General features: G+C 43.3%; 1 protein-coding gene across 4 annotated transcripts in view; it reads right to left on the reverse strand.

Annotated features, from left to right (window-relative positions):
* Positions 1-753: 753 nt before the first annotated feature.
* ZC3H6 (zinc finger CCCH-type containing 6) overlaps positions 754-12,273 on the reverse strand; it is a 275,434-nt gene continuing 263,914 nt past the window's right edge. For all 4 annotated transcript variants that reach the window (XM_069234680.1, XM_069234679.1, XM_069234678.1 and 1 more), the window contains one exon: positions 754-3,984. In XM_069234680.1, the coding sequence (XP_069090781.1) occupies positions 2,426-3,984 (1,559 nt within the window). In that variant the 3' untranslated portion in view covers positions 754-2,425. The remainder of the gene's footprint in view (positions 3,985-12,273) is intronic.

A 12,273-nucleotide genomic window follows, 5' to 3' on the forward strand; every position in this document is an offset into this window, starting at 1 on the left:
CAGGTGCTAGCTATAGCCTTACATACTACGGTGACGCGCGCACAAGTAATCTCGGCTCAAGCCACATGTGCCGCCTAGCAGCACAGAGGGGTATTGCTGGGGAAAGGTTTTTTTTTTTTTTTGGGAACATTCTAAAGCCAGGAAAGATTAGTCATAGAGTAAGAAATATGCAGGAGAATGCATTCATCAGAAACAGGCGGTACCAAACATTAATATAAATTCAGTTAAACTTCCTAAAAAGAAATTAGTTCACACATTTTTATATCCTAGAGTACCGTTCGAACGTAAGTGTAGAACTAGAATCACCAGTTTTTAAACATTTTAAAGCTCCTGTACTTTGAATGACAGATGCCTTGAGGTGTGGCACAATGATTATTTACCTCGGTAGACTCTCGGGAAAGAAACAATGGGAGAGAGAGGACACATCTGCTTTCTGAAAGCGAGTGGATATTATGCGAGTCCCCTTCAGTGCCACATTAGTGTCAAGTGTGTGGTGCAGACGCTGACTCCTGTACTTCTTTCTTTAGTGTAAACATTCACCTTGGAAAAGCTTTTTACCGTATCGCAACTGTTTGCTCATAGTTTATGAAAGTCAACCATCGTGTACGTACTGTTGGTGGTCTAACACTTTCACATGAGGGTTGAGTCGAACCAAGAATTTTAAAGAGGATTATTATCTAAGCAAAAGTCTCTGGGTAGCTGGATGACATGCACAAGTGACCTAGATATGATACCACTTAAACATATTGCTTATGTGCAATGACGCTCATTGTATTTTAATATTTTGTTAAAAATGAATAAAAGAAACAATTGTGTGTCTTGGAGTTACAATGATACACAAAATGTATATACAAAGCTTCTAAACACATAAAACACTGCAATACACCACCATAAGGTATGCTACAGCACTTGTTCATAACAGAAGAGTTGACACAATCAATAAAAACATTTGTAGACTTTGAGAGCTCTGGTAGTTTTGCATTTTTCTACATCAATATTCTAGTTAGGGGCTCATTCAACATTATCACACAAGTACAAAATCAAAATATGGTTTTGTCTCCTCAAATGTTTCAAACATTTACAAATGAACACAACAAAAGGGATGTCAACTTAGCTGTAAACATCGTACCGCGTTTTTACAAATAAACCCTACACATAAATGCATATTTTACAAAAATACTACTTAATATTTTGAGTAAAAGTGACTTTGAACATTACCAAAACAACTTTAGTACTTTTTTTTTCATGATCCCCCTCTTAAGAGTAATTTATATTAAAAAAAAAAAAAAAAATACCACTTTTGCAGGAAATTTGTACTAGTGTGAAAAACAAAACATTAAATGATCCCTTACACATTTCACCATTTTCAGTATACAATAATAAAAACAAAAAATTTCAAATACAGCGTGTGTGAAAGTTAATATAATATGATATACATACATTTTACACAAAGAACGTGTATTGATAACATTACCAAAAATGTGAAGCGCCTGAGCGGGTCTGGATCCAAGTTCAAAATGAGGATTTAGTAAATATATCTACATACATTTATATATGTACATATATACAAACACTTGTATATTTGCCATTTGTGTGAGAACGTGTACAAAAAATGTTACTGGCAATACAGTTTTTAATTATTCAGAACAATATGCCAGACAAAAGCATGAATAGAATGTAATATGCCACTGCAAAGTAAAAGGGGCAGCAGAATCACTTGAGTATATGTAATTTGTGAGTCAAAGCCCTCACTTTATAGAACAGAAAATACACTGTGTTATGATATAATTGAACGTAGGTAAGCGTGTCTCTGTATGTAGCTAGAGATGTGTGTGTATGTGTGTATATATATATATATATATATATATATATATATATATATACATACATACACACACACACACACACATACACGTACGTAGTGTACACAGTGTGGTTATGGACGCTGTATATTAGTGGTTAAAGTGTGGCTTCTTTGTTCATAAGACGTCATTCCAACATTATTTTGAAAAATACACAATATTGCTGGTTTCTATACATCCTAAAAAAATGGCAATATTTTCATACGAATTACACTAACGAAAGAGCTTATATTTGTTTAATACAACTCCCAAATTCATTCTCATAACGTTCTATTTACAATGAAAGTGCCTTAAGATATTAAATGATACATACATACATATATACAAGTGCTTAAATATATACTACAACACTGCTGACATTAGTAACTGCTAATGATGGAAAAAATATACACGGAAAATAACACAGCTTTATTAAGTCCTAAGAATAAAGTTTAATTACATGTGGGTCTGAAACTGTTAGCAGCGCAAAGGTGTCACTAATAATTTAACAATAAATAAGACGTAAAGCATTTAAGAACTGCATTCCTCACAGAACAATTGAAATGTTTTCCCCAAATCATGTGCTAACAAAAGGGTGAAGCAGTTGGATCAAAAGTCTTAAACACATCTTTCAGTGGTTTATCATCAGAGTCCGCATTTGAGTTGTCTTTTATTTCTACATCCTGCACTTGACTCCCCTGACCAGGCTGTTTAACTTGCCTTGAATCACTGTACTGTGGCCTGATCAGTCCAGTCAAACCTTGGACAGGAAGATTGTGCACTGCAGGGGCAGTAGTGGAGTGGGCAAGATCAGATTTTGACTGACAGTTGCCTGAATTACTGAGTTTATCTGCATCAGCATTTGCCGACATGTCTGTGGTTTTATCTGAAATCGTAGGTGTTTGTGGCTGCAAAGATGTTTCCACAGTACTTTTTGGCTTAAGTGAGGTCTCCGGTTGATCAATTTCAGTTTTGCCTGCATTTTTTAAAATGCCAGTTTTTCTCTGGAGCTCCCCATTCTCTCCTGAACTTGACTGAGGCAAATCTAAAGAGGATGAAGAGCTGTGATCTCTAGGGTCATATAGGCTAATACTTCGAAGTATTGCGCTTGGAGCTCCTGTTCTCACCCCGACTGAAGATAGCTTAGGTGCATATGGCGGCAGGACATCTTGGTCAGATCTGCCAGAGGAAACACCTGAAGCCTGTGGGGGAGCAGTACCAGATCTTATTATGCGTGGAAGTAGTTTGGGAGGAAGAGAATCTTTTAAAATTCCAGGGTGGGTTTCGGTGCTGGTAAGTCTATGGAGCCTGGGATCCACATGTTTTTTCAAACGAGGGTCTGTTAGTTTGTTACCAGGTGTATGAGATTCTGGAGACTGATCCACAGTGGAAGCCCTGCTTGTTCCATTAGCATTTTTTGATTTTGTGACTAATCGTGGATCTACTGGCATTGCAGTTTGTGTAACATCACTTAATACATTTCTTGCCTTAAGAGTCTGATCTGCAATGAGAGGAGGCAAAGGTAAATTAATTGAAGAAACAGGATCAGGTTTAGGAGGAGGTATTGGAAGAAGGTCTTCAGGAGCCCAGACAATAACTTTAGCAAAATTCGGCTTGGTCAAGACAATATCTTTTTTAATATGGCTGAACTGTCTCAGCTTGGATCTTGGATCTCTTAATGTTATGCTGAGTAGGGATTCTAATGGTATTGGAACAGCTTTGTCTCTTAATTCCCTTTCAGCATCCTCCTCATCATCTTCAATTCCTTTTTGTTTGACCTTACTTCCAGTACGAAGTTGAGGCATTTCCATCTTTATACCACCGGTAGATGTGCCAGCATTGCCCCCATCGGTAGGTTTTAAGTTTCTGGGGTCCCGTGTAGCACGTGGGTCAGAGGAAGTACTGTTCGCCAGTTTTGTCACAGGAGGCGTCACAGAGGTTCTTACACGTGGGTCAAGAACTTGACTGCCTATTTTTCTTTCTTTTGCAAGCCTTGGATCAGCAGGAGTAACAAGCACTTGTTCTACAGAATGTTGTTGCTGCTTTCTCATGATCTCAGTTTGTTTCTTTAAAGATTTCAAAATAGATTTGACACTACTCCCTTCTTCTTCTTCGCTGCTGGAATACCAGTTAACGGTGTCATCTAAAATAAAGTTGAAATATAATGGTCAGTCATTAAAGAGGCATAGTACTACATAAAAGTACGACATACAACAGCTCTATTAATATAGACAAAAGGGAGCTTTCTCAATTAGGAGATGGAAAAAAAGATTAGGAGTCAAACTGAAAATAAACTTTTTAAGGAGAAGCCCTTAAACAGAAACAAAAACAGTATATGTGAAGACCGGAAAAGGATGCACACAAAGTAGTTGGTCTAACCTACTTGTGAGGGTAATTTGACACGCAGATCCTACATCCTCCCTAACCTACAAATGCAACCTTAAATTTGCAACTTTGAGGCTTGAGTTTAGTCAAAGCCTTCAAAACTGACTTACTGTTTTGGCTCTACCGCCTCTGCTTCTGGTTGCTCCTTGCATTGTATTTATCCTATCTGAGAAAAGAACAAAATACTAAAATTTTGTAACTCTTTCTGGTGGACACTGTATCTAACCACAGATTCATCACCTTTAGAATATCCCCAGGTGTCTGTTTGGATCAGGGAATTTTCACAGCAGTGCTCTAGTGCGCCGCTAGGTGGCACTGTGTGGATTCACATTGTATTTGTTTTACTCCAGAAGTGACAGAGCAGAGCTGCCTATAAGCGCTAACCCTGCATGCCAACGTCAGTTTCCTGTTTGACACTTTCCGTGCCCTTGGACACAGAGCACAAAACAATTGTTGGTACAATTGTGCAGATCTCTAAATTAGGACCATTCTAGCTGATAATGAGACCACTCCACAGAACATTGAGGTGGGAGGGGAGTAATTATTCTGTAGACAGAGTATCCACCAGAAACAGTGTAACCCAGAGTACATTTCTTGTTCTTCTGATGGATACTTCTAGTAGCGGATTCCTCACCTTTAGAATGGATAACAGAACAATACTTCCCAAGATGATGATTCTATGGTGTCGGCTCAGACCGAAGAAGTTGCACAGGACAGAACAGAAAAAGTGCCCTTCCCGCCGGACCAAGCTGTGAAGGCTGTAGTGCTTCATGAATGTGTGCAGTGACGCCGAAGGTGCGACCAGACCGATGTACTAGACAGGCACTTTGCAAGCCAACTCAGTGGTTGAAACCTTAGCACTAGTGGAATGTACTCTTTGACCTTCTATAGGCTGCTTTTTGTCCAATACATAGCAGATTTTGAGGCAGAAGACTATCTACCTAGCAGTCTTTTTCAGCGCTGCCTTACCTTTCTTTGCCACAGAGAACCTCACAAAAAGTTGATCGTTCACCCACTGGTCTTTGCTGAGATTGATGTAGCAGCTTAAAGCTCTCCTCCTCTTTCAAGGGGTGAGGTGGGGATGATAAAATACCAAAAGAGTGATGGATTGTCCAACATGAAAAGTAATCACAACTGCTGGAAAAAAGGCTGCCTGGGTCATCGGCACAGTTTGTTTGCATAAAAAGTAAGGTAAGGCAGTTAGACTAACAGTGTCTAGAGTTTACTCAGGTGATGTCCTAAAGTGATTGCAACAAAGGACAGTCAAGAGTCAGAAGACCCAACAAGCAGCTGCCCTTCGGCTCAAAGGTGGTGCTCATGAGGAATATCAGGACCAAGTTAAGGTCTCACTCTGGCATCACAAATGGACCGGGGAGGGAACAAGTGTCTTAAACCTTTAATCAAGAGGTGATTTAAACAAGGATAGTTGGTCCAGTAACTAAAACAGATGACATATGACATTTAATAGTGCCTCACTGCAAAATCTAGCTGAACCAAAGGAAGAATAACAATAAAACATCCAACAGTTTTGCTTGTAAGGGGTCTGCATTTCAGACTCTATTCACGGCCACAAATATTTCCCAGTGCCCGCGTAAATGTTCTTTATAGATGATCCCTGGCAGCAAGGATGACATCTACAACCTCAGGTGGCTGACCGAACACAGTAAACTGCTGCCCTTCCTTCTCTACACATGAGGAGTAGGTTAAGCAGGTTCGGGTGAGGAGCCGTGCCCTACTGCTGCACCAAAAGAAGGACAGAAGCTCATGCCCAGAGGTTCTGGTTACCAAACTCTCCTGGCCCAATCCAGAGCCACTATGATGACTTAGGCCTAGCCTTTCCTGATCTTCTGTAGAACTCAGGAAGAAAAGGCAGGGGCAGGAAGGCAAATAGGATTCCCATGCCCCAATCTAGCCTGAATGTGTTACCTAGAGGGTGCTTTCTTCCGAACTCTAACACAAAAAAGTCTTGATACTGTGCATTCTCAACAGTGTTGCAAACATCCAGGTACGGTCCTCCCCACTGTTGGAAGATGACTGGAGCCACCTTGGGTGCAAAAATCCCCAGGCACCGTTAGCTGAGCTTGTCCACCTTGGGGTTTAAATATCCCACCAGGAGGTGCACAAACAGGGTAATGGCCTGGTGGTGCAGCCAACTCCAGAGGCGCAGTGTGTCTTAACACAGGACACCAATCTATCCTGCTTCTTACAGTACCGCAAGGCAGTGGTATCGTCTGTGAGAACCTGCACCAGCCTAGCCTCTATGGACAGCAGGAAAGCCTTCATCACCATCGAATAGCCCATAACTCCAAAAGATTGATATGGAACTGGTTTTCTACCCGAGACCATAGTCCTCTGATCTCCAACACCCCCAGACCACCTCCCCACCCAGCAGTGATGCACAACTCACCAACTTCAGCTCTGGGTGGGCAGGGAGAGGTGTCGCTGGTTCAAATGCGGTTGAGCAGATACCACTGCAGATGTCCTGCAGCTTCCTCCTTCAAAATCTGGATGGACTCCTACAAATATCCTTGGGCCCACTGAGACTTCAGATTCCACCACAGAGCATGTTCATGCCATCTAGTGTGGTCATCAAGAAGGATGCAGGAGGCTAACAGACTAAGAAACCTCAGAACAGCTCCCAGAAGACCAGTTTCCAAGGCTCAAATATCAGGATCATAGCCCGAATGTCCTGGACTTGTGACAAAGGGAAGGCCCTGAACTGCACTGTATCAAAGACAGCTTCTATGAAATTAAGTATCTGCAAAGAAGCGATGCACGACTTCAGCATGCTGATTGAGAATCCCAACAATGTCAAGAGGTTTGCTTTCATCTGGAAGTGGTTCCCAACTTCCATTGGCGAGCCTCCTTCAACAGAGAGTTTTGAAGGTAGGGGAAAATTGCTACCTCCAAAGATGGGTGTCGACCATCACTTTTGTGAACACCTGAAGCTCGCTGATAAGGTCAAAGGAGAGCACAGCAAATTGAAGATGCTCCTAACCCATCATGAGCCACAGGTAGGGCAGGTGGGTATGCAGGATGGGCATATGAAAATGAGTCCTACAGGTCCAAGGCCACCATCCAGTTGCCTGAATTTGGGACCTATAGAACCTGAGCAAGTGTGGGCATTTTGAATCTGTCCTTCACCAGGTAGATATTCAGAGGGTGAAAATACAAAATAGTCCGCACAGTAGAAACAAGCATCCTTGGACCGGTTTCATGGTATCACCCTTCATCAGCCACGCTAGCTTGAATCTGGTGGCATAGCAGGATGTATGATGGAACAACGCAAGCGCCAACCACAAATGCCTGAACAACACGGTCGGAACAACGACCGCGCTGTTTCCACAAATGCCTTTACCACGCATGCCTTTGCAACAATTTTTCATTTTAAAGGCATGCCTAGTAAAGGCATGTGTGGAATGCTATACGTGGTTTTCGCATGCCATCCCCCTGCCCTAAAAATACAACTACCCAGACCCTCCCACCTGCCCCTAAAAACTACTCCGATACCCCACACCCACCGAGCCCTAAAACCTACCTGACACCCCCACCTGCCCTAAGAACAACTGACTGCAACCCAAAAATAAAACTACCCCACCCCTAAAAAAAATAAAAAATACCCTGACCCCCCCACCCTAAAAAAAACAACCCTGACCCCCCCCACTCTAAAAATGAAAGTACCCTGACCCCTCACCAACAAAATAAAACTACCCGATCCCCCACCTGCCCCAAAAATGAAACTACCCTGACTCCCCCACCCGCCCCTGAAACTACCCCGTGCCCCCACCCAACCTGAGCCCTAAAATCGACCCTAACCCCCCACCTGCCCTAAAAACAACCGACTCCCAACCCCAAAAATTAAACTACCCTGCCCCTAAAAATAAAACTACCCTTAAAAAAATATAAGAAAATAAACCAACCACCTCCACCCCTAAAAACTACCCCCAACCCTCCTCCAGCTCCACTTACCTGACCGCGTCCTACCACAACCCCACCCTAAATACAAAATTACCCCCACCCTGCCCTTTAATATAGACCCTCCACCTGCCCTAAATACAAAATTACCCTGACCACCACCCCTAAAGCCCGCCCCTCCACCCCGCCCCTAAATCCAAAATTACCCCACCCTAAATAGAAAATGAACCCAACCCCACTCCTAAAAATAAAATTAAACCCAACCACCCACCCCGCCCCTAAACTCCCCCACCCTAAGTACAAAATTACTCTGACCCCCAACCCCGCCCCAAAAACAAAACTACCCCCCAGCTCCACTTACCTGACTGCGTCCTCTCCCGATGCCGACTCACTTTTTCCTCTGCCTTAACCACGCATGTGCGTTGTTCAGCACATGCGTGGTTAAGGCAGAGAAAAAGGGAGTCATTCTTAACGCAATCGGGTTCCGCTTGTGTTAACAACAACGTTGTGGTTCCAGAGTCGCTGTTGAGGAGGTTTATTGTCATAGTAAGCGTGGGACCCACGTCTGGGTATACCCATCCCACTTACGGCGACAAATGAAAAAACAACAAATGATGGACTTTTTAAAAAAACTGGCGCAAACGATTAAAACAGCCCATGTCACTGCATGTGTTTGAAGGCTGCATTTGTTGCCTTTTCAAAGGTACAGAATAGCTCATGTACTGGCAAAATTCACTTGCTGTTCATCCGAAATATCTTTCAAGCGTTCTCTGCCCCTGGTACTTTGTAATCCATGCAAAGTGCTTTATAGCAGCATCCAGCTGACAGTACTACTACTACATACACAATATATTTGCTTTGGGAAAGAGGCTCCAGTCACATGCGTGATTAAGAGTACTTTTTTGTAAAAAATATGTAGCATGCCGACCTTTATTTTTAATAACTTTCATTTTGTACTATGTGGCTTTATTTAGACTTCATGTGTTTGTTTTTCTACTTTTCATTTCAAATGTGCAACCAGTAAAAAACAGACGTTTGCAAGCCTGCCCCTCAGACCACTACCAAGAACAGAACAATTTAATGTCCACAAGTTAATTTGCATCGAAGTTGTCAAAGAACAGCAAGAATTCAATTACTTATTTAAACATTTAAAAACATGTGTTTTGAGAGCTGCAGAACTCAAATGGGCACAAGAAAAATACCAAAAGTATATTGTTCCTCTCATCTGTTCTTGTGTGCTTTTGTTTGCACCTGTCTGACACCTTGAGCCAGATCGGGCTCTTCAGCTAACCGCATTTTGAATACTGGATGTTTTAGTTTTGCTTTAACATTACATATTTGGCTTAAAATCCCCGCATCTAAACTGCATTTTTTCAAACACACAGGACTAGCTGAAGGTATCGCACATGTAAGAGGGCCACTGGGCAGCTATGCAGGGGACATATTGTGTAATATGAGTTCCCCACAAGTTGTCCTTAGGCACTGGTGCATGTAAGTGTGTTGTCTGTGTGCAGAAGTACTCTAATGTATTGCTTGTGTATATGGAGGTTTCTGTGCTATCTCTATGTATGAGTACTTGTTTGGGATACTTGTATACACGGATGCCTGTAAGTGGAGTCAGGGGCGGCTCCTCCATATGGGCGGAGGAGCGTCGCCCCCCCACCAGCAAGGAATTCTCCTTTCCTTGTGAAAGGGGTGGGCCCACGGGGGTGACGAGCAAAGGGGAGTGCACTCCCCTCACTGCAAATGTATGTTTAGCCGGCCGTCTCTGGCCGGCCAAACATACAGGTACAGTAGGCTGCTGGAGAGAGCCTGCACAGGCTCCCAGTCTGCATGGTTGCGCCGAGCCAGGGCGTTCACAGCCAATCCTGATGCTGCTTTGAGCAGTGTCAGGATTGGCCGCAGGGCAGGCTGGGAGCCTATGCTTGCAGCCTTCAGAGAAGCGAGGAAGAGCACGGGAGCCAAGGTAAGTTTTTTTAAATTTTATTTTATTTTTAAATTATTATGCGACCTCCCCTCCACCCCCATCCCGTGCGTCGCCCCAGCCTAAGGAATCTCTGCGAGCCGCAACTGAGTGGACTCTATATACATAAATACCTGTAAGTGGGTTGTCTGCACAAGTATGTGCTGTCTTTACTTGTTTGAACTGTTGTCGTTACTTGTTTGTGCTATCTGCAGGCACACATGCCTGTAAGTGGGCTGTCTGAGTGCAAGGAGGCCTGTGTGTGGTCTGTGTGCATTAATACTTGTGTTGTCTGTATGCATGGACGTTTGCAAGTGTGTTTCATGACTATCCGCATGTGTTGTTGATGTGTTGTCTGTGTGCACCGAGGTCTCTTGCCTGTGTGTCTCTGTGCACTCACCAGACATCGGCTTGTTTGCTATATATGCAGTGTTATATATAAAGTGTTTGTCATGTGAAGTAAAGTGGAGCCTGGTTAAACGGACCTGTGTTTTATTACAGCAAAGGAACTTAGAAGTCTTCGCTCTCCAAGGCTGGTTTATTTTCCATCCGTGCTGGATCCAGCAGAGCACAGCTGCCGCAGTTCCCAGCGCCTTATCGGGCATTCTTGTTCCTCTGTCCTTGAGAGCCGCTCCCCTCTTAAATACGGGGATGCATCACTCGATAGCCTACCTCATCTCTGCTGGTGATACCAGTGTAGAGCTGCATTCATTGCAGTGGTTTCTAGGTTTCGTTTGCGCGCTATGCTTGTTAGGTTTCGCCATCACGTGCATGCTTGCGCGCTGTGCTTGCGAAATCTTTAGAGATTAACAACAACAAAAAACCTTAAAAGGGGCTTAAATCCCACTCCTTACTTACTTGAACTTACTACCTTGTTACCCACGAGGAGCTGCTCGGGGCTTTACAATGACTAAAGTTTTTATGGTCTAGCTTGACAGCCCATCTGTCACCAGACAATTATGTGAGAACCACAAGGAGGTACTTTGGCTTCCACCCACATATTGGGAGCCAGGAGTACATGTTTTGGGTGGGCAGAAGTTGTGTGCTTCTACGAACAAACATTGGCAAAGTCAAGAGGTCTCATGTATGCAAGATCTATTGGTTGAGCAATGTATTTTTTTAACCATGCTGTACAGCATTGCAGTGCTATGATGTGGCCAATGCTGGCCGATTTTATTTGTTTGGACCCAGTTGGATGGGATTTATCGAGTTGTCTTTTGATTAGAGGTATTGACAACAATGATTTTTCCTTACCTAATTGTTTTTATTATATGTAAATATTACCTCAATGGACTTCTACTCAAATGTCTATGACCTTTCAGAGTGCTCCAAAGACCATCTTAGTTGAGGCACTGTTGTCTTATGTAAAATGGTTTCAAGAAGATCTTCGTGTGCCACCACAGTTTTACTAAACAAGAAACTAATTGTTCTTCTAGAGCCTCCCATGCCTCAATAGCTGCCTCCTCTGAACCCACGTCATCCATGGTTGGAGCCAGGCTCTTTTGTCTTGAGAGTATGGATTCTCCAGACAACTCCGTCTCAGGCCAAAATATTCTCTCTACGAATTGAAGTCCGGCTTGAACAAACTCCAGGCTTAGCAGTCTTCCAATGTATGGTCATGAGGGCGAAAGGACAGCATTATTATGTATTTGTCACTGGAAGCAAAGTTACGGTTGCAGTTCAGAAGACACTAAAATGACTATTCATGCCTACTCCCTACTTAATGGCGGCCGCTTCGCGGTAGGAAGAGCAACCCCACTGACCTGGTCAGTGAACTGTTCTGCCTCTGTGTAGCTCCTCCAGTAAGTCTGACCCTGGTCAGAAGTTCGAGGCCCTCCTCCACTCGCAGGCATCTGCCTGCACCCCACATCCCTAGTGTCTAGAGGGAGAGCTTTGCCCTTCTGCTAGGCTGCCCACTGGCCCATGGCCTCATTTACTGTCTCATCTCCCTTTTGTGCTTTTCTGTTTGCTGTATTGTGTCCTTGCGCTTTCTGTGCTTTTTTCTATCGTATTCCTTTTTCTGTGCTTTTTGCTCTCATTTTCCTAGTTTTCTTGCATTCTCTCTCATATCTCTCTTTCACTCTTCCCTCTCTTAACAACTGCTGCCCCCACGGCCCACCCCCCTTTTTTGCACGATTTTTCCCGCTCCTGCCTCCCAGCTGTCCACTT

This window comes from Pleurodeles waltl, chromosome 5 (genome assembly GCF_031143425.1).
Source record: "Pleurodeles waltl isolate 20211129_DDA chromosome 5, aPleWal1.hap1.20221129, whole genome shotgun sequence".
Taxonomy (NCBI): Eukaryota; Metazoa; Chordata; class Amphibia; order Caudata; family Salamandridae; genus Pleurodeles; species Pleurodeles waltl.